Raw genomic sequence first — 23,485 nt, 5'->3', positions numbered from 1 at the left:
AGGGAAAGGAAGGAGACTTTTATATTTTATTTTATATACTCTGTATTGTTTTGTTTCCAAAAGGCAGTGCTACTTTTGTGATTTACCTAAATAAGGAAAGAAAAAAACAACTTTACAAACTATATCATTTCCAATAAGAATCCCTAAACTTCTATAACACTGTCTCACATTACAGAATCACCTCCTAACTTGTGTTACAATGATGTGTGTTTACATCGCATCTCTGTTATACACTGAGCAGCTGTCCACCACTCTGGCTCCACTTTCCAGGGACAGAATTCTATCAGCAAAGAATAAGACAGCAATCAAAATGGCAACCAAGCAATTTTTGCAAGGATAAAACCATCAACCAAAGTAAGAGTGAACAGTTCTATTAATTAGTACAAGAACCATAGCAATGGGAACCCAAGGCCAAGTCAAAACTACCCTAAAACAAAGTGTCCCTCCCGGAAACTGTGGAGGCTCTGGATCTGTGTGTCTCAGTCATGTTGCGTGCTCTGACGCAATGTAACTTCTCTCTGCTGCCTCTGAAAAGACTGCCACATATTACGGCTCTGATGCGGGGGTATGCACATACAGGGTTCATCTCGAATGGAGCAAATGGGATGCAAAGATCCTGTAAGTTCATATTCTCAATAATGCTTTCCAAAACCCTCAATTTAAGAGCTGGATTTATTCTCCTACCTGAAATAAACTAAAACCAAAGCCAGACAAAATATGTAAAAAAATATTATAACAGATGGAGGAATGTGAATGACAGTGAATCATCAGAGGAGAACTTTCAATATAAGTGGAGAGAAAAGCTACTTACTTAGGACAGACACAGGGAAGGGATCAAGAGATGAGCAAAAGTGAAAGAATAAAAGCAGAAGGTGGCCAGAAAAAGATCAAAGGCCTCAAGATTCCACAAGAAATATAAGAGCTAGGTTAGAACTCGATTTCTCACAGTCCAAGGTACAGAGGACTGTCAGTGTGGGGCTGATACCAGGGTGTTCTCCCCAGCTCTCTTCCTACTGCCACTCTCCACACCTAATCTGTTAGCATTCTTGTCAATTACAACTTCAAAACACGTTCAGAATCCAATCATGTCTCACCACCTACACTGCTACTGCCCTGACCCAGGCCACTATCCACTTTCACCTAAACAGTCAAGGACCTCGACACCTGCCCAATTACAACCTCACACGCTTCCTGCCTCCCAGCCCCAGACAGTCCTCCACGTAACACGTATCACCCAGTAGGGGACTAAGTCCAGGTACCTGGTTATTGTCTGTCTCCTCCATGAAAATGTAAGCTCTACACAGACAAGGTCTTTCTTTTTGCTGTTACATTCCTAAAGGTGAGGACACTGCCAAGGTATATCAACACCAAATAATAATGTCAAATGAAGGAAATAACAGGTTATGAAATTATATGTTGTATACCCCTAGAAAATGAATAAAGGAATTCTATGTTCCTTGTCAGTTGATGGGCCTTTAGGAGAGCTAGGGATCTGTAGGTCATACTGTGAGAAACGTCATCTTGCTTTGTCACCTATTGCTCAATCTATAATGGCATGTACATAGAAGATCCATAAGCATCAGCTCACTGAATGAAAAGCAAAGTGAATATAAAATAGGTTTAATGTCATATGTGGTGTCTAGGACTAGCCTAGATAGAACACTCTGATGCTTTTGTAACTCCTAGCCCAGGAGTAGATGACTGATAGGGTAGATGTTCGAAGACGATGTGACGTCTAAAAGAAAATTACTGTTTAACATGGATCTAAACCAATTCTGTGCCAGCCATGAGAAACACAGAAATTCTAGTCTTCAAGGAATTTCCCTACTTGCATTCCTATTAGTTTGTGAATAAGTTCAAGTAACTTAGGTATGGGATAATTGTTGGACCAGCAGATGGTGTAATGGTTACTTTGCTGGACTCCCACGTAGTCAACCTCCGGTTTCACTCGTGGACCCGGTAGCTTCAAACTCACATCAGGCACATGCACACCCAAAATTCTGAGAAAAGAATGAAGGAGAAGGGATTGCAGCATGGCCATCCCCCCCAGGAGGATGATTTTTTTGCTTGCTGGAGCGCTCGCTCTCTCTCTCTCTCTCTCTCCAGTAAGTGCACATTCCCTATAGCAAAACTCTCTCTTAAAAAAAAAAGAGATAATTGCTCTATTAGAAATGGATACAAGAAACTTAGAAGGAAGTGAAGGAGGTTAGATGATCAAAGAAAGACTTCTCACTTCAGCTAAATCTTTTATAAAAAATTATTTCTTTTATTTGCTGTTATTATTTTTTAAGTTTGCTATAGGATACATGTGCTCATGAGACAGAGAAAGAGAGAGAGAAAGTGAAAAAGGAAGCCACCAGATCCACGACTCAAACCATGGTCAGCCATGTGGGAGTCCAGCACCTTCACTACCACGCCACCTGCTGGCTCCTGAGCAAAATCGTATCAGGAAGAATTTACCAGTTTAGAAAAGGCTCATTTTGGGAAACAGCAGTTAGCGTAATGGCTATGTCACTGGACTCCCATGTAGTCGACCGCAGTTTGCGTCCCGGATCTGGTGGCTTAAAACTCACACTGTGCGTGCGTGCCCAAAATCCCGAGAGGAGTATGGAGGAGAAGGGATTGCGGCGTGACCATCCCCCCTGGGAGGTGATTTCTCGCGTTCTGTCTCTGTCTCTGTCTGTCTGGCGAGCGCACGCACCCTATAGCAAAAATCTCTCCAAAAAAAAAAAGAAGAAGAAGAAGAAAAGGCTCATTTAGGGAAAAAGGCATAATCTGGGAAAAGGCGTAAAACACATTAATAAATAATTTCGGGGGGGGAGAGTTAGTAAAAAAATGGAAAAATAGAAACAAATTACAAAACACTTTCCTTTTAAGGACAGAGCCTGTCCTGGACCCTCCTCTCAAACTACCCCTTTCTCTAGTAAGATGGGAAGTCCAAAGGGGCTTGACAGATTTAAGAAACATCAAATAAAGGGTCCAGCAAGTGGCGTGGTGGTTAAGGTGCCAGATTCCCACATGTTCAACCATGGGTCAAGTCCTAGACCCAGTGACTTGAAAATTACACCGGGCATCATGTGTGTGTGCATACCCAAAATCCCAAGAGAAGAGTAGAAGGAAAAGGACTACAGTGTGGCCATCTCCTTTGGGGAGTGATTTCTCACTTTCCTTCTCTCTCTCTCCCTCTCTCTCTCCAGTGACTTCATATGCCCTATGGCAAAAACCTAAAAAAGAAAACAAAATTACAGAATCAGGGAGGGGAAGGTAAAACATTTATTCCAAGCCAGGTTGTAAAATGTATGCTGCACCATTACCTGTTGCTGTCAGCACCTACAAGGAAAAATGGGCCCAACAGCGGCTCCGCCCAAGCTTACCAACCTGCTTCTGTGAGGTTTTTCTGTCCTCGCAGCAAAGGGCTCCATAACTTGAACTCATTTTGTGCAGAGAAGTAATAGGTAGCATTTCTCATTTAAACCATGACTTAAACCCTATCTCAAGATTTATCTATCTTTATTTTCTAATTAAAATAAAAAAAAGAGGGGAATAAAGGACAATAGAGATTACACTATGTTGACACAGACCTTAAATTCTAGGCAAAATTAAGACCCACATTAAAGGCTAACTGATGGTTTAAAGAAAATAACTATATGGAGTCTGATCAAAATGTATATGAACCAAGTCTCAGTATTAGACTCAATAGTGTAAGAAAACAACTCTCGACAAAGTTGGAGTCCGCAGTTGTCACGTGTGCGCTATCGGGCGCAGCAGGTCAAAGTCTGGAGAAACGAGTTCTCTCTCCCGCCTCATGTCGAAGGCTTCTGGTTCAGTATAAAGAGCGGCTCCCACTGCCACATGGTGCCTGTAGTTCACAGGTGAGACTAACACTGGAATCGCGTGGAGAACTTGGGAGATACGGGCACAGTCAGAGGCAGGTCACTCGGCTTTACCTCGACAACCTGGTACTTGCGTATTGGATTTGCCTTGTGTACCTGCAGAGTAAGGGGAAAAAAGTTACCACCAAGAGGAACATTAAAGAACTATGCTTACAGTTGTTTTTATTTCTCGAAAATAAAAATACAGTTTTATAGATCCTAAATCACTAATTTAAAAGAGCAGAAATGCAGTATAATGTTAAAGTAAAATGGGTTTGGAGCCCACATAGGTTTCCAGTCAGGTCTTTGCTGGGTCCCTCAACTTTCACTAATGAATGCCAAACCTGTCCCTAGTGTGATTTACTAGGGTATGCTGGGGCTGTACTCAATTACAGCAGAGAAGAGTTGTAAGTTACAAATTTGCCAGAGTAGAATCTGGAGCTCACTGACCCTCAACATTCACCAAAGCAATGGGTAAGACTAAATGCAAAAAACAGAAATAATAACCAAGAAGGGTTGATAGAGAAGCCATGATCCCACCCATCCTTTTGGGTAGTCTGAAATCAATCCTGCTATACTAAAAATTACTATATCCCACAAATGAGTACAATTATTTTGTATCAATTAAAAAATAAAAAGAGCCAGGTGATGGCATGGTAGTTAACAGTGGATCCCACATGACCAACTGTGTGGTTTGAGTCCCAGACCCAACAACTCATAAAATACACTGGGTACATGTGTGTGCACATGCATGCCCAAAACTTAGAGATGAAAATGCAGGAGAAGGGATTGTGGCATGGCCATCCACCCCAAGGGGTGCTTTCTCACTTTTTCTCTGTCTCTGGTAGGTACCAGTACCATGTGACATTTCTTTTTTTAAAGATAGATTTTGCTATAGGGCATGTGCACTGGCCTAAGAGACAGAGAGAAAGCAAGAAATCACAACCCCTTGGTGGTGAGAGGGGTGGCCATGTCACAAGTCCTCCTCCATTCTCCTCTTTGGATCTTGGGCATGCATGCACATGCACCTGGTGTGAGTTTTAAGTTGCTGGGTCCAGGATTCAAACTGGAGGTTGACTGCATGGGAGCCCAGTGAAATAACCATTGTGCCATCTGCTGGTCCCACAAATTTAAATAAATAAGATAAGATAAATCTTGAAGCAAGACTGATTAGTACAGAGCCAAATGGCATCGACTAGATTACAATACTTTACAATATTGCCTTCAGCCTGTAAGAACTGCTGTAAGAAATAGAGACTTGCTAGCTATAGGAATGAATGAATTGCTGTAAGAAACAGGTCTATGACAGGGACAAACGAGGAACTGGTACGAGTACTGAAAGTCAAGGCTATAAAAAAAGGCTGGTTTAATGAGTGAATCTGGAGTGGGTATTGTTATCTTTTCTCATTAGATCAGTAAAAGGTAGTGTGGATTTCACCAATAGGCTAGTCTCTTAAATAGTCTGTCTTCAGCACCTTCATATGGGAATGGTCACCTGTGTCAACAGCTGTGGCAGCTGCTAGCCTAACTCTTTTAGGCGAACAAAAACCTCACCACTTGTATTTCTATATTCCTTTTGTTAATCATATGCATCTAAAACTGTCTTCTTGTTCACTGATGTAGTTAATACAACTTGTAGCTCTCTCAACAAAGGGGTCCTCAATGTGAATGAAGATTTGTTTTGGATAACTAACACGTAAAATCATTATGCTAGTGTTAGCATGAAAGATCACCTAGACTGATATGCACTATAACTCCAAAGACTCTTTTTTTAAAAATTATTTTTAATTTTATTTATTCACTTACTTATTTTGACCAGAGAGACACAGAGAGAGAGAGAAAGTGAGAAAGCAAGCCACCAGGTCCAGGACTTGAATCATGGTTGTTCATATGGGAATGTCTAGCACCTTAACCACCACACCACCTGCTGGTCTCAACTCCAAAGACTTTTGTTGTAGTCTTATTTTTTATTTATTTAATTTTGGGACTTTTTAAATAATTATTTAATTTTTATACTTATTTATTTATTTTGACTTGACGAGCAAAGGACAGAGAGAGAGAAAATGAGAAAGCAAGCTGCCAGGTCCAGGACTCAAATTGCAGTTGGCCATGTGGGAGTCCAGCTACACTACCATATTCTATTTACTAGAACAAAGTGTTCAAGTCAAAAGGAAAATAAAAATGTAACTACACAAAATTCCCATATCCTTCTCTATGTGAGTTGTATAGCTGATGGGCTAGTTCCTTCAAAAAAGGCCAAAATTGGGAACCAGCAGTTAGCGTAATGGCTATGTCACTGGACTCCCACGTAGTCGACCGCGGTTCGTGTCAGAACAAAGTGTTCAAGTCAAAAGGAAAATAAAAATGTAACTACACAAAATTCCCATATCCTTCTCTATGTGAGTTGTATAGCTGATGGGCTAGTTCCTTCAAAAAAGGCCAAAATTGGGGTGAGTGGGTGGCATGGTGGTTAAAGAGCTGGACACTCCCACATGGTCAACCATGGTTTGAGTCCTGGACCTGATGGATTGCTTTCTCATTCCCCACCCCCACCCACCCCTGCCTCCCTGTAGCTCTTCCTGGTCAAATTAAAATAAATGAATGAATAAAATTAAATTAAATAAATAATTCTTTTTAAAAAAAGAAAGAAAAAGACCAAAATTATGGCTCAGTATTAGGTAGTTTTAGCCACATTCATATCTCAACTCTCTCACCACCTTGTTCGTGCGATATCACCTTTTCACTTGTTGTCTTTGATATAGTCTTGCAAATCACCTTGGGTCCTACCTGGACCTCAGGTAAAGTACAGATAAAACAACAGAGGCCAGCCATGGTGGTAGAGCAGTAAAGCAACACTCCGTGAAGCTAAGACCATATGGGAAAAGCCCAGTTTTTGTCCCGAGGTCTCTCTGTGCACGCTGGGCAAACATGTGCACATGCCCATGAGGCTGGGGGTAGGATCACGGCATGAAGACCATGTTAGTGGTGCTTTTCTGTCTTCCTTTCTCTGTCTCCTTGTCTCAGGGAAGTAATAAACTTAAAAAAAAAAAAAAAAAAAAGATAGCCCTGGGTTAGTCCATGCCCATGCATACCAGCTCTTTCCGTAGCCTGGCCAGTTCTTCCTTCTTCTGTTCTTCCTCCTGCTGCCTGGCCTCCTCCAACTGCTGGGCTTTCTGTGCTTCCACCTCAGCCATTCTCTTCTCCAGCTCCTGTCGCTCCTTGGCTCTCTTCTCAGTGGCCAGCTGAAAAGGTTCCTGAACTAGAGAACCAGAGAGGCCCTCTGAGCACAGAAACAGAGAGAATATTGGTATACAAAAGGAGTTAGACAAACCTAGTGTCCCCGGATTGGACAAGTGCCATAGATATGTATGGCAATAGAAAGACAGCTCTGAAGAGGCCCCGTTGGAAGAAAGGTGGAGTAAAACACAGTTCAAAAGTCGTAGAATTTTAACAGTTGGAAGGGTCCCTGCAAATCAACTAGTGTAACTGGAGAAATGCAAGACCCACAGAAATGAAGTAGGCTGCTCAAAACTATGGTGATCTTGAGACAGATGTGGGAGAAGAGTCCAAAAGTTTTATATCTAAGGTTGGCTTCAGGGTAAATTCCAAAAAGATATCCCGAGTCAGCCTCCCTCATTTTCTTATTACTCTCTGGGTGGTAAAGCCTGTAACTGGTGAGGAAATGCCAGCTCCGTCTGCCAAGGAGAAGGCCCAACACAGTCTGTACTTCAATATAGCAGCTGAGTCCAGCAAGGGCAAAGGACTGGGCCCAAGGGAAGAAAAGTTACCGTCTTCTAAAGTCAAACGCTTCTGGTTGACAAGGCATTGTACTAACACAACTGAGTCCCAAGACCCCCACGGGAGGTCTGACAAATCTGCCCAATCCCCCAACAGTATATGTCATACTACCAGCAACTGATTTTTTCTCTTTCTTGGGAATGAAGGGCTCCTGGGAGGTGACAATGTTTGGACGAGCCTTGAAGCAAGCTGCTTCTTTCTGCTGTTTCAGTTCTTCCTCCAGCTATTAGAAAAAAACAACCTGTCAGACAAGCAACTATTTTCCCCAACTATCTTGATAACCTAAGTTCTAATGTTTTTAAACTGCTCTGTCCGTAAAGAGAGATTTTGGGGGGCAGGGGGAGGTAGATTTTTGCCATAGGGCACATGTGCTCACTGGATAAACAGAGACAGAAAGCCAGAAATCACCCCAAAGGCAGGGGTTGGGGGATGTCCATGCCACAATCCCTTCTTCTTTTGGAATTTTGGTCACACACACACACGTGCCTAGCATGAGTTTCAAGCTTCTGGGTCCAAGATTCAAATGGCAGTCAGCCATGTGGGAGTCCAGCGGCATAACCATTATACCATCTGCTGGTCCCAAGAGAGATGATTTATACAGATCTTAAGTTAAAATCTTCCACACTGGGTCAGCAGATGGCATGTGGTGCTAAGATGGCTGGGTGGATCCCACATGGCCAACTGTGTGGGGGTTGAGTGGCCTGAGAAACTTGCCAGGCCCACGTTCCAATGCCCAAAAAGGAGAACTGGAGAAGGAAATTCATTGTGACCATTCCCCATAAAGATTCTTTCTTTACCCTCCCACTGGTATTTAAAAATTAAAAAAGAAAAGATACTTTATCATCTTGCAACATTTTTTTTAAAAAGATACTTTTAAACCCCACTTTAACATTATATGCCATATATGATTCTCTAGGAACAACATGATATCACCTATAAAGTATTCTCTTGCTCAGCGCTCCCCACCCCCACGCCCCCCAAAAAAATCTAACTGGGATTTAATCAAGCCTCTAGATCCAACTACTCATTTACGGAAAGTACAGGAGATAAAGGAACATGCTAAACAGCACCATGGGAAAGCAATTAGCAAAATCCAGATTATGGAACACCTATAGGATAAACGATCCAGTTTACTCAGCAAATAAAATGGAAAGCGGCCCAGCTATATGGGAGACCCACTGCTCACCTGGTGCTTCCACGTCTGTGCCTTCAGAGCCCCTCTCTTGTCAGTCTCCAAGCAGAAAGGCTCAATCTGGGTCACATTCTTTACCTTCTTCTCTGGCAGGTTAATGGTTTCAAAATGAGGCAAGGGAAGAGCCTTGAACTTGGGCACCTAATGGAAAACATAAGATTTAAGATTAAGACCTCCCCAACCAGGAAGTAATAGCTGCTTCAGAATACCTGATGCATCTGGAAAACAAACAAGGTCAGTCTGATTTCAAAGCCACAGTCTAGCAGAGAAGAACAATGGTCTCAAAAGGATATCTAGGTTTTCCTCCCAATATTGCCGATAACAGATAGGAAAGACAATTACACTCCTGGTGCCAGAGGATTATTTAAAGTTTTTTTGCCCTATTTATAGTCCATAGGGTTCTTAGACAGATCGAAAGATTTAATAGTTAAAAATGCTACATAAAAAACTGCTTGAAAGATAGAATAGTTTTATGCTATTTGTGGAAATAGCAACACCTACCTCCCCTTTCTGCAGTTCTTTTATTTTCTTCTCCTTCTGTAATTGACGTTCCTTGTCTCGAGAATCAAAGGAGAAAGGACATATTTCCACAGTTCTTGTCTCTGGGATTTGAGGCTTATAAGGCACCCCAAAATGTGGCACAGGTACAGCTCTTATCACTACTGGTTCTTCTTCCTATGGGAAAACAGCAGTTTAAAAACAAAGTTCCTCACTCTGTTCCACCTCGTCAGAATGTGGAGTCAGAACTACAAGACAAATCATTGATTAAGGCAAATCACTCAACCTCTTAGGTGTCTTAAGCCTCCTTTCCTAACAAAGAGGGATAAGACCTAAGTCATCGACCACCTCGGATGGGAGAAAAATGTGACAACATTTAGTAAAGGATCTAACAATTACCCTTAAAGGCTCTAAATCTTCCCAGAGAACATCGAAAAAACTAAACGAGACCAAAAGGTATAAAATAAAGATCAGGTCTGGTCCTGTGACCTAGCGGTTAAGGAAGCTACATCCCACATAGTTGACTGCAATTCAAATCCCAGCCCCAGTGACTTCGAAAACGTTCCAGGTGCGTGTGTGTGTATGCCCAAAATCCTGACGGGATGGAAAAATGGAGAAGATATTGTGGCATGACCACACCCTACTACGGGTACTTTCCCCCTCTCTCTCTAGCCAGTGCACATATGCTCTGGCAATTAAAAACAAAAACTAAAATGAAAATCAGAAGAAAGGTACTAACCAAACATATACTTTGGCCTCTTCTTTGACCCAGCCTCCAGACCCACTAAAACATGTGACTGGAGTTAATGGTTGCCAAACCCAGAATAGGACCAAGTAAGTTGTTTGGGTTCAAGCTGGTAACATAAGATTACTGTGTATTTTAGTTTCAAATGAACCTATAAAAAGGCTTATGCTTGAGATCTGCTATAAAATTACCCTAACTCTGGATATTTATAGATAAAATAGGAGATGTAATAAGAAACTGGCCTGATCAATGACAGCTTATGTGTTACAATTTCATGAACCATCACCACACAGTCACCTTTGCAACCCTTGAGTTAATGGAGATAGGACCAGGAGGATGTAACTGCTTAGTATGAATTTTAAAAGTTACTCACTGAATAGTGACAATTAACTCAGGCAAAATAAAGTACAAGCGTTAGAAACTTTGATCCATGTTCCAAAGACAGGCTGGCTTTCAATGCTATAGAAACAGATAAGCCTCCAATACCTAACTCCTCCTATTTCTGTAAGTTACACCCAGATTTCACTGAGAGTCAGAAAATTCATACCTTGACCAGCTACTTGCTCTGGAGGGAGCAAAAAGATGATCAAATGCTCATACCCATTCTTTACAGACAACTCTGGAAAGGAGCAGAGATGCCTTTGAACTCCATTAAGTTCAAGAAATGGTAAAGCTCAGATTGACTATGTAGGAAGAAAAGAAGTCCCTGTTCCCAGACAATCACCTCATCTTCTTTGGTGGGCATTCGGATTCTGTTCTTTAATGCAAAGGCTGGTGACTTGGGGACAGTTTACTCACTGAATAGTGACAATTAACTCAGGCAAAATAAAGTACAAGCGTTAGAAACTTTGATCCATGTTCCAAAGACAGGCTGGCTTTCAATGCTATAGAAACAGATAAGCCTCCAATACCTAACTCCTCCTATTTCTGTAAGTTACACCCAGATTTCACTGAGAGTCAGAAAATTCATACCTTGACCAGCTACTTGCTCTGGAGGGAGCAAAAAGATGATCAAATGCTCATACCCATTCTTTACAGACAACTCTGGAAAGGAGCAGAGATGCCTTTGAACTCCATTAAGTTCAAGAAATGGTAAAGCTCAGATTGACTATGTAGGAAGAAAAGAAGTCCCTGTTCCCAGACAATCACCTCATCTTCTTTGGTGGGCATTCGGATTCTGTTCTTTAATGCAAAGGCTGGTGACTTGGGGACAGTGATTGGAAGTACTTTCTTCTCAGGAACACCCTAGAAGGAGTAAGCAATTCAATTAGTCATTCCAGAAGAACCTTCACTAAGCTATGGGAAAAAGATTAAATATCATTTATTTACTTATTATTTACTATAGGGCATGTGCACTCACCAGAGAGAAACTGAGTAAGAGAAGTACCCCCCAGGAGGGAAGGCCACCCCACAATCCCATCAACCACCCCTAGGCTGTGTAAAAAAATTAAATCCCTTTCTTCCTTCCATCCTTTCATTCATTCATTTATTCATTCACTGGAGGGCACATGCACTCATTCATTCATTCAGTATAACACATGTGCACTCGCTGGAGAAGGACAAGAAAGAGAGAGAGAAAACAATAAAGTATCCCCCAGGGTAGAGGTCACACTGCAATTCTATCTCCTCTTGAGATTTTGGTCACACATGCACACGCACATGGGAGTGTTTTAAAGCCTCTGAGCCTCAGATTCAAGCCATATAGTCATCCAGGTGGGATTTGGACACTTTATCTCACCACCAGCTGGCCCTATTCCCTTTCTTAAAGAGAAGTTAGTGTGCCTAGTCACAGTAGTGTGCCCCTGTCCAAGACTGGGACTATGTGGAAGGGTCAGGCTTAATTCTTGAACCAACTTGAAGCTCCTATAATTCTACATATCTAGGAGGCTGGGTAGAGGAATACTACAGCAAGGCTCTGTCAAAAATACCTCCCTTAGAAGGCTAGCTCCATGGCACAGTGACAAAAATACCTCTCTTAGGGTCAGCAGGTGGCATGGTAGTTAAGGCACTGAATTTGCATATGGCTGACTGTGGTTCAAGTTCCGGACCGTGACAGCTTGGAAATCACACAGGGTATGTGTGTAAGCATGCCCGAAATCCCGAGAAGAATGGAGGGGAAGGGATTTTGACATGGGTATACCCCCAGGTGTGTGTATGTATGATGTCTCACTTTCCCTCTCACTGTTTCTGTCTCTTTCCAGTGAATGCACATGTTCTATGGCAAAAACCTAAAAAAACAACAGCATCAAAAATCTCTCTTTTGCAAGCATGCACTTTCTGGCATTAAAAATTAAAAAAAAAAAGGAAGGGGGTACCAGCAGATGGCATAATGGTTATGTAGTGGAATCCCATGTAGTTGATGGTGGCTCGAGTCTCAGTCCCAGAAGCTTAAAACTCATGCCAGGCTCACATGCACACATGCCCCAAATCCCAAGACAATGGAGGAGAAGGAATTGCAGCAGGGCCATTCCCCCTGCTTTCTGTCTCTCTGTCTCGTGCATGTTCCTATAGTGAAAATCTCTTAAAAAAATAAATAACTAAATCAGGGGAAGGGTACAAGTGAGAAAACACACTGAGCAAGGAGCTGGTTTAACTTACCTTTGACAAACCAATGCACAAAAAGAGTTTTACAAAGGTATACCAGGGGCTCAATCTCATTAGTGATTTTTTTAAAATATAAACGGAAATAAAATCTTTTTCACCTCTAAGACTATTATCTCAAAAACTGACTACTACAAGTACTGGCACATGAGAAAAGTGGGCACTCACACAGAGTTGGGTAAATGCACAGGGAATAGACTGGTGCTACCTCTCAGGGATTATCTGTTAAATTCCTGAATATTCAAATCCTTCCAGCCAATATTACACTTTTATTGTAGTGACTGGTGTCGTTTAGTTTAAAGTACACACTTAACACAATATTTTTTTCAAAATAATAAAAAACAGTGAACTCAATTATCTATCAATAAAAGATTTTTTAAAAGAATTATTTATTTTATTTTATTTTATTTATTATTATTAGTCTTTAGCTTGACCAGAGACAGCCAGAGAGAGACAGAAAGGGAAAGTGAGAAAGCAAGCTGCCAGGTCCAGGACTTGAACCATGGTCAGCCACGTGGGAGTTCAGCGCATTTAACCACCATGCCACCTCCAGCCCCAATAAAAAACTGATTAGGGTTAGCATGGTAGCATAAGTGGCAGTGTGGCCTGTGCAGTGGCTGAGGCCACATGAGGCCTGGGTCTAGTTACCAGCTTAACCTAAAATAGGCATGGTGGTATTCACATGTGGTTCTAGTCAACTAGAAGGCTGGGGCAGGAGGATCATCATGTGGGCAGATCCTGTCATAAACACCTCTCTTTCATAGCAGAAAAAAAAAAAAAAAAAAATTAAGTCCTCTTGTAAATTATGGTACAGGTACACAGTATCATATAGTTATCAAAAATAGTAAAATAGAGCTGGCCCTGTACCAGTGCAGTAATGCACTGATCAAAAGAAGCCAGAGCAAGGCCAACAGGTAGCATGGTAGTTAGGGACGCTGGACTCCCACATGGTCAACTGTGGTTCAAGTCCTGGACTTGGCAGCTTACTTTCTTACTCCCCATCCCATCACCATTCTGTCCCTCTCTGGTCAAATTAAAAGAATAAATGAATAAATGAATAAAATAGTTAAATAATTCTCTTTAAAAAAAAAGAGAGAGAAAAAAATAAAAATAAAAAAATAATAAAATTAAATTAAATTTAAAAAAGAGAGAGAGAGAGAAGCCAGAGCCTTCATGGCAACTATGGTTTCCAATCCCTGGCCCAGTCAGCCTGAAATATACCAGACACATGTGCCAGTGTCCAAGATCCAAGGGGTTCCAGGATAGAGAAAGGAGACTGGTATGACCAGACCCGTGGGAGGGCACCCAAATCATAAGCATGTGCACATGTGCATACACTCAATGATGAATAAAGAAAAAAATAAATTAATTTAATTTAGTAAATCCTTATCATTGACACAGAACAGTGTTCTTAATATTGAAGGGCAGGAAGAAGACAAATTTCTGAAACAAAACATCATTTTTGTGTTTTTAAAATGTACAAACTAAAAAAATTAAAGTAAGTAAATATAAAATGTATATAAAGGTTTTCTATAAACATTCTGCAATTCTCACAGAATTCCAATTTTCATAGAACTTATATTCTATCACAAATCCAGCAATTTACACTAACTGCAAAATGGTAGCTCGTGAGTTATTGTTTTTAATGAAGTGTATCGCCTGGTCATTAATATAACAAGCCTGAGACATCTTCAGTAACTTCTTGTTACAGCACCACATTGTGCTCCCGTCTGAGTCTTCATGCCCTACCAAAAGGTCCATATCACCCCCTGCCTGTATTATTATTCTAGTCTTCGCATACAATCTTCCAGTCTCTCATCTCATTCCTGTAACGTAAGCTCTCTATATAGTCAGAAGTATTTTTCTAAAATACACCTCATCATATCACTCCTGACAAAATTCTTTAATGTCAGCTACTGCCTACCTGCAACAGAGCAACAAATTTCTTGGCATGAAATACAAGGCACTTCCTGATCAATTACCCTGCCTGACTCTTCCTGCCTCTTCAGCCTCCCCTCTTTTTTTTTTTTTTCCCTGTACTCTATTGCAGAACAGCCTCACCTCTTACCCCTCCTTACAAACCATTTTCCAACCACAATGAAGTGCTGGTAGCTCCCCATAAGTACCACCAGTTTTCATCTCAATATCTTTGCTGCATTCTCTCTGTCTAAAGTGCCCCAGCTGCTTGAAAGCACAAACTCATCTTTTCAAGGCTTCATTGAAGCATCACATCTACTATAAAGCATATTTTTTTAGAAATTATTATTTATTATTATTATTATTATTATTATTATTTTCATTTGACCAGAGAGAAGGAGGTGGAAAGTGAGAAAGCAAGCCACCAGGTCCAGGACTTGAACCGCACTCTACCATGTGGGAATCCAGTGCCTTAACCACCACACCACCTACCAGCCCCTATAAAGCTTTTCGACAGCTCTCTTTACTCCCAGGACCTACAGCACTGACCCTTTCTTCCTGGTATACAGTCCTATCACAGTATATATATATATACACACACACACACAAAACTTCATTGCACTTAATTTATGTTCATCTCCCCCTGGTAACCTGTGTGTTTCAAAGGTGGAGACTATTTTATTCCATCAATCCCTAGCACCTAATACAAATTTTGGCAAGTATAAGGCATTCCCCAAATGTGTGTTGAATGAATGCTGTTAAGAATGAAGGAACAGATGAGTAACAGAATTTATACCTTGGACTCTAAGAGGATACCTTGGGAGACTTCTTAATCCCAACAATGCCACTACTGCTCAAAACACGTTTGGAATGTCTTTCAAGGAGTGGCCTTCAAAGCCACTTGTTGGACTATGCAAAACAGTTGCTCAATAGTTCCTTCCTTCCTTCCTTCCTTTCTTTCTTAATTTTGCCAGAGAGTGCACACACGGCTCCAGAGAGAGAGAGAAGAAAGCACCTCCCATGGTGAATGGTCGTAATGCAATCTTCTCTTCCACCTCTTCTTCCTCTTTTTGAGATTTTGGACATACATGTACACATGTTGTTTCTCAAGTCACCAGGTCCAGGATTTGAATCGGAGTGTCCAGGCTGCCTTAACCACAAGGCCACAAAGCTGATGCCAATCTTTACTTTTTTCCCCCCAAAGATCTATTTAATTTTATGTGTAATTACTATTTGATTTGCTATAGAGCACACATGCTCACCAGAGCAACACAGAGAGAGAGAGACAGGTGAGGAAGCAAGCTGCCAGGTCCACGACTCCAACCAGTCAGCCATATGAGAGTCCAGCGCTTTAACGACCATGCCACCCACCCGGCCCCGACGAGTGATTTTCTTCAAAATGTTTTGGGCAGTATCATAAACCATGGAAAAGATTCATGGCCTATGTGAAGAGGATGCTGAGTATACTATAAAATTTATTTTCTAAAGAATGCTATTATTTGGGGCCAGCAGGCAGCGTGGTGGTTGAGGGTGCTGGAATTCCCCATGGGTGACCACAGTTCAAGTCCCAGACCTGGCGGCTTGCTTTCTCACTTTCCTTTCTCTCTCCCTCTCTCTCTCTCTCACTCTGTCCCTCTCTGGTCAAATTAAAATTAATTAAGTTAAATAGAAATAATTTTTTTAAATGCTATTATCACTAGCATAGGGAACTTCAATAGTGGACCCTGCAACTGGAGTGACCAAAGTCCAAGAACTGGGTTTTCAAACAATAACTTACCATAAAACAACAAAAACCTGCTGTTCTACAATATCCTAAACAGGTGGATACCAGCTTCTTGCGGGAATGCACCAGGGGCATATGGAAGTGGGAAGAACAATAAGCAAGAGCCAGGGTCTATTCTCGCTCAGTTCCACTTACAAACTGTATATACCTGGGCACGGAGGACAGCCTCAAGGTCTTCGGTTTTTCCCATAAATAAGTAAGTATCAAAGGACTCATTTACAGTCATGCATTGCTTAACAATGGAGAGATGTTCTGAGAAATGTGTTGTTAGGTGGTGAGAACACCATAGAGGATACTTACACACATCTACACAGGATAGCCCCTGCATGTTCTTTACAGAAGCACATCTGTAGATGTGATCTGTTGTTGAACAAAGCATGGTTATATAGCATATGACTATAGTTCTAAAATAACTCCCACCCCCCCTTTTTATAGTTTGTTTTTTTTGTTTTTGTTTTTGTTTTGCCATAGGGCATGTGTGCTTGCTGGAGAAACAGAGAAAGACAGTGAGAAAGAAAGTGAGAAATTACCCCCCAGGAGGGATAGCCATGCTGCAATCCTTTTTCTTCCATTCTCCTCCTGGGATTTTGGGCATACATGCACATGCGCCCGGTGTGGGTTTCAAGCCGACAGATCCGGGACTCAAACCGCAGCTGGCCGTGTGGGAGTCCAGCACCTTAAACACTATACCACCTGCTGGTCCAATAATCCCCCTTTTCCTGTTTTTCTCCTCTCTCTACATCCACCCAGCAATGAGATCTACATTTTGAAAGAGAAACTATGGAAATCTCTAACAAATAGGCCATTTGGGAGATATATTTTATAAAAATCATCTCTGCAACAACAATCTGCCCATACCTTGTCTCCACCATAACCAAACCCAACCACGGATTCACCAGAAATAAAGTGGGCCAGCTGTGTAGCACAGCAGTTAAGAATGGTGCATAGGACGCCAGATCTCACATGGCCAACTGTGATTCAAATCCTGGTCTTAGGGGCTTGAAAAACACACCAGGTGAAAAACACACCAGCTGAAAATCCTGACAGGAAAGAGGACTGGAGGGAAAAGGACTGCAGTGTGATCATGCCCCATTCCCTCTTCCCTTGTCTCTCTCCTTCTCTGTAAGTGCCCATGTCCTGACAGTAAAATACAAAACAAAAAGGAATAGAAATATATAAAAGGGCTCAACTATGGTAGGTGTGGGAAAATAATGCTGTACAGTTGCCGAGGCCACATGGGGGGGCCCGAGTTTCAGTTGCTGGCCTGACCTAAACATGCCTGTGATCCTCACTGACTAGGAGGCTGAGGCAGGGGGATTGCAACATGACGAGATCCTAACAAATACACCCAGCTCTTTGGCCAGCTCCATGGCCTGCTTGTTAAGGCAGCCAGATACTACATGAGCAATCCCATAGTTCAAGTCCTAGACATAGTGACTTGAGAAACACATTTGGCATGTCTATGTGAGTGTCCACAGTTCCAAAGGGAAGACGAGATGGAGAAGCTATTGCAGTGTGATTATTCCCCATGCAGGTAAATCTGTCCTCTCCACCTCTCTCTGGCAAGCAGAGGAAATATATATACATATAAAACATGAAAATACTAGGTCCCCAGGAAAGTGTCATGACTTTCCCAACAGCCCAGTATAAACAAAGAAAAATAGAAAAGGAAGTTGGTTTTCTAGAAACAGAGGTTCTTGTTTTGCTCCTTTGGGCTAGCCTGTGGTCTGGTGGCCTGGTGATTAAGGTGGCTGAACCAACCACATGGTTCTAGTTGCAGGCCCAGCAGACTGAAAAACACACTGGGCACATATGCGTGCATTCCCAAAACTCCAAGAGAAGGCAGAAATGGAGAAGGAATTAGTCTGACCACACCCATGGGAAGGATGCTTCGTGACTTTCCCTCTCTTTCTCTGGTGAACATGTACCTCCTCTGGCAAAAATTTTAAAATATAGTAATAAAAATTAAAATAACAAACTCCAAGAGCTGGGATACTGACATTTGTATTCCTCTACCTTCCCACAGCTCCTATGAGAAGACCTGGTAGTTAACTGTTCAGTTAAAATACATTAGTTAATTTTACTGTATTTATGTATGTGTCGAGGACAAGGGTCATATCTTACTCCACTTTTGAATTCTCAGTGCCTGACACAGGTTAGAAACACAGGTTGGTGCACTGCCATTCACTCAGTTGGCTATCCAATAATTAGCATGTCTGGACTACCCTGTAGCCTAGTAGTTAAAGGAGCTGGATCCCACAGGGCAGACTGTAGTTAAAAACCCCAACCCTGGAGACTAGAAAACACACATGCGTGCATGCTCCAAATCCCGAAAGGATGAAGAAATGGAGACAGGATTGTGACATGACTATATCCCACTCGGGGACGGGGGTTGGGGGGGGTGCTTCTACCACCTCCTCCCATTTCTCTCTCTGTCTGGCAAGTGCATGCACCTTCATCACTGGGCTAGCAGGTGGCATGGAGGTTAAAAGTGGCTGGATTCCACATGGTTGACTGCATGATTTGAGTTCCTGACCGAGCAGCTTGAAAACCATGCCAGCTGTGTGTGCACACGTGCCCTAAAATCACAGGAGATGAAGGAGAAGGGACTGTGGCATGGCCATCTCCTCTGCTGGGTAACGTCTCACCTTCGCCCTCTCTCTCTCTCTCTCTCTCTCTCTCTCTTCCCAGAGAGCACAGGTGCCCTATAACAAAAAAATTGAAACAGTATCAGAGCACCTGAACTGTGGTGGTCCCTACATTAGGTGCTAGGGATACAGAGGGGGCCAGCTGTGTAGCACAGCAGTTAGGAATGATGCACAGGAGGCCATATCTCACATGGCCGACTTTGATTCAAATCCTGGTCCAAGCGGCTTGAAAACACACCAGGTAAGAAATCGAGAAAAGGGATCAACTGCAGTAGTACAAGTAGGAGGGTACTTGCAATGTAGAGAAATGTGGTCTCTGATCTCAGGGAGTTCACTTTCTAGTGGAGGAAAGGGACATTGGCTAAATAACAAGCCAAATACTCCCTAATTTCCACTAGTGCTCTGAAAAGAATCAGCAGACTGTTGAGCTAAGGGCTGTTACAGGAAAGTTCCCTCAGTGGAAAGTTTGGGGAAGTTATCTCTAAAGAGGTGGTATGTGGTTAAGAGTGGGTGATGTGGTACACAGATGACATCTAGGAAAGGCAGCCGGGCTGGGGGATGAATATGTTGGAGGTGAACACACCTCCCCAAGACAGAAGAATATGCCCCTAAGTGCCCTGGGACAAGCTCAAGGACCTATCCCAGAATACTTAGGAAATTACTGTGAAGCACTGTTATCCCAGGTAGTATTTAAAAAAAAAAAAAAAAAAAAAAAAGCCTGCTGGTCTCCCCAAGTATCCCTAAAATATCTCTGCTAAAATTACTCATTGGCCTCACTGACACCACATCCACCTCCGTGATGCCCCCGCTCTCCGGCACCAAGTTCACATTTCACACCTTCGTGCTCAAGGCTTTCATCACTCCACCTCTGCCCCAAGAGCCCTTTTTTCATCTGTTTCCTGGCCCCTGCTGCCCAAGCCCATCTCTCATCAGCCCCGTTGTCTCCTTGCCACCAATCAAACTCAAGTGGGAGAGCACAGAAACAGCTTCGGCTCCAAGGGGACACACATGGGGACAGTGGGAGAGAGAAGCTGCATGAGACCCTGAGAGGCAGGCTCTTCAGTTCCACTGTAAGAGTCCAAGACTAGAAGTTAAAAGACCTAATCTTGATTCTGCCACTAACTTTTAAAAATGGTTCTATGGGGAACCAGCAGTTAGCGTAATGGCTATGTCGCTGGACTCCCACATAGTCGACCGTGGTTCACGCCCTGGACCCGGTGGCTTAAAACTCACGCCGGGCGCATGTGCGTGCGTGCTCAAGATCCTGAGAGGAGAATGGAGGAGAAGGGATTACGGCGTGACCATCCCCCCTGGGGGATGATTTCTCGCTTTCTATCTCTATGTCTCTCTCTGTCTGTCTGGTGAGTGCACATGTCCTATAGCAAAAACCTCTCAAAAAAAAAAAAATGGTTCTATGGGCAGGCTACACTCCCCTTTCAGTCAGTCTCCCTTTCTGAAAGAAAAAGGTGGAAGAGAATACATTTAATGTCTCTTTCTATACTTTGCTTCTCTAGAAACCAAGAGCTGAAGTGAAATCACTGGAAATGTTAGTAGGGAGAGCTGCAAACACCCAGTATTAAACTCACAAACTGTATTTGCCAAAATAAATAATGATAGCAGTGAGCACTGTGGGATAGCAGGATGCAGTGTTTAAGGAGATAAGGGACTCAAGTCCTGGTTCTGCATCCTAAATACCCCTTAGTGTTTGCTTCCTTGTCTGAAAAACAAAATTAAAATTAGAATCTACTTCTTAGAGTTGTTATGAGTAGTCAGTGAGTCATCTACGTAAAGCTCAGAGCAATGTAAGCACTCAATAAAGTGACAGTTATCACCGTTAACAACATGACTGCTTACTGCAGTCGCGCACCGCACTAAGTGCACCAGGGCTCCCTCTACACTGCACTTGACAGATCAAAAACTCCAGGGCTGGGGCTCAGGAATCTGTTTATGTAATAAGAGCCCCAGAGGATACTGAGAACTAGTTGCATTTGGCAAACACTTCCCCTCAGCATACCACACCAATTCAGTCACGCCTAACTTACTTACCTAGTGCTCTGCAGATCTGTTTATCCGGATTCTCAACAGGTATAATCTGGTGCAATGCCACTCTAGGACCTCACGTGACTAACTCTTAGTGAACTTCAGTCAGTTTTCCCCACTAAACACTTCACCCTAGTGTTTCCAGAGTTCACAGACTGACCACCGCTTTCCTAAAGTGTTTCCAAAAGTGAAGTGCAGGTGTGAATGGTGATATGGAAGAGGGACTTAGAGGCTGGACGCAGACTTTTTTAACTCTTGCTGCCACTAATTTTTTTTTTTCCTTAGGTTTTTGTCATAGGGAAAGTACACTCACCACACAGACAGAGAGCAAGACAGTGAGAGGGAAAGTGAGAAATCACCCTGGTGGGGGATGGTAATACCATAACCCCCCGTCTCTTCCACTCTTCTCCTGGGCTTTTGGGCATGCACATACATGTGCCCAGTGTGATTTTCCAAGCCACCAGGTCTGGTACTGGAACCACAGTTGGCCATGTGGGAGTCCAGTACCTTAACCACCACACCACCTGCTTGCCCAAGGACATAAGACTTTATTTATTTATTAATTTAAATAATCACATATTCCTATGTGTGATTATTAAAATAATCACACAATGAAGGTGATAAGCCCTCTATTTAATTTATTATTTTTTCTTTTAGTAATTTGCCAGAAGGTGTGTGCACTCACTCATGAGGGAGAGCGAGAAAGTGAGAAAGCACCCCCAAGGGGAACAGATAGAGTCAATCCCTTCACCCCTTATTTCTCCTTTTGAAAAAAAATTTTTGAGGCCCAGTTTGGTTCCCAAACCAAACTAAAACACGTGGGCATGCACACGTGTGCCCAGCAAATTTTCCAAACCATTGAGTCTGGGACCATAGGGTTAGCTAGTGGGATCTAGCCACCTTAATCACCATGCCACTGGCTGACCTCCAAAACTTTTCATTTTAAAAGCTGTTTTCTATTTCAACACAAGAGCACGGTCTGTGGAACCATTCTACCAAAGATTTCTATCACAGTTCTGTCGTTGGCTAGTTTGTAATCTTAGACAAGTTTTTATTTTTTTCTTTTTAAGTCCATCTATTTTTATTCATGAGATTGTTCATGCATTAGCAAGACAGACAGACAGACATCCTTAACAGAGTCCTGCCACACCGTGATCCCCTTCCTGGCCCTCCACTACCCATCAGCTGCTCACACCTGGTCAGGAGTGTCTTTCAGGTTTACTCAGCCTCCAGGACTGCAGGCCAACACAGCTTCCCGTGCCTCCTATGCTGGTCCAGGGTCATTATTCAACTCCTATGTTTCCTCACTGTAAAATGGATTGGCCCAGCTGCAATAGTGTGGCACTAAAGTACTGCTGCACAGGTTGGACCACATGGTGAGGGCCAGTTTGGTTCCCAAACCAAACCAAAACAGGCTAAGCACTATAGTTGTAGCTAACCAGAACGCTGGGCAGGAGTTTCCCAACAAGACCAAACCTTGTCAAAAACATCTACTCATCTCTCTATCCCATTTTTTAAAAATGAATGGGGAGAGCAGATGGTGTGGAGGTTACACAGCTGGATCCCACATGGCTGACTGCATGATCTGAGTACTAGACTCAATGATTTGAAAAACACTGGGCACGTATTCGTGTGAACCCCCAATTCCAAAGAGAATGGAGAAGGAACTGTAGTGTGGCCATCCCCCTGGAGGGTGATTTCTCGTTTTCTCTTTCTCTCTCTCTCTAGCACACACCCTATGCCAAAAAACAAAGAAAAATAAATAAAAAAGAAAGGATGTACACTGCTTAACTCATAAGGTTATTGTGAGAATTAAGTAAGTCATTACATAAGAGAGTTTAGAATAAAAAACTGGCATATAGTAAGCTTAATGTAAGGATTAGCTATCATTATTCTGTTACACATGGCAAAAAGTATTAGTTTTCTACTAATTTACTTAAAAGTTCCATTTAATGGAGCTTGCAGGTGGTGTGGTAGTTGGGGTGCTGGACTCCCGGAGGGCTGCCCACAGTTTAAGTCCTAGACCTGGCGGCTTGCTTTCTCACTTTTCCTCCCTTTCTCTCTCTTGTCTGTCTTTGGTCAAATTAAAAAATCATAATGAATTTAAAAATTAAACAAATAATTTTTAAAAAAAGAAGTTTCATTTACCACTTAAAATCACTTTAAGTTACAAAGTGAGTTGATTTTAAAAATATATAATCAATACTGGTATGTAAGCTTCAAGAATATAGTTAAACTATGGGAACCAGCAGTTAGCATAATGGCTATGTCGCTGGACTCCCACGTAGTCGACCGCGGTTCGCGTCCTGGACCCGGTGGCTTAAAACTCACGCCGGGCGCGTGTGCGTGCGTGCCCAAGATCCCAAGAGGAGAATGGAGGAGAAGGGATTG

The 23,485-nt window shown here is 42.4% G+C and overlaps 1 protein-coding gene across 3 annotated transcripts in view; it reads right to left on the bottom strand.

Annotated features, from left to right (window-relative positions):
* Window positions 1-3,176: 3,176 nt before the first annotated feature.
* TPX2 (TPX2 microtubule nucleation factor) overlaps window positions 3,177-23,485 on the bottom strand; it is a 66,767-nt gene continuing 46,458 nt past the window's right edge. For 2 of the 3 annotated variants that reach the window (XM_006154724.3, XM_006154725.3), the window contains 6 exons: window positions 11,255-11,350; window positions 9,364-9,537; window positions 8,857-9,003; window positions 7,782-7,893; window positions 6,965-7,152; window positions 3,177-3,989 (listed from right to left, as the gene is read on the bottom strand). In XM_006154724.3, coding sequence (XP_006154786.1) covers window positions 3,879-3,989; window positions 6,965-7,152; window positions 7,782-7,893; window positions 8,857-9,003; window positions 9,364-9,537; window positions 11,255-11,350 — 828 coding nt within the window. In that variant the 3' untranslated portion in view covers window positions 3,177-3,878. The remainder of the gene's footprint in view (window positions 3,990-6,964; window positions 7,153-7,781; window positions 7,894-8,856; window positions 9,004-9,363; window positions 9,538-11,254; window positions 11,351-23,485) is intronic. The other variant, XM_006154726.3, reaches the window with a different exon arrangement.

Source organism: Tupaia chinensis, unplaced genomic scaffold, assembly GCF_000334495.1.
Source record: "Tupaia chinensis unplaced genomic scaffold, TupChi_1.0 Scaffold000418_1, whole genome shotgun sequence".
Lineage (NCBI taxonomy): Eukaryota > Metazoa > Chordata > Mammalia > Scandentia > Tupaiidae > Tupaia > Tupaia belangeri.
The sequence above is the reverse complement of the archived record's forward strand: the minus strand, read 5'-3'. Positions and strand labels throughout refer to the sequence as shown.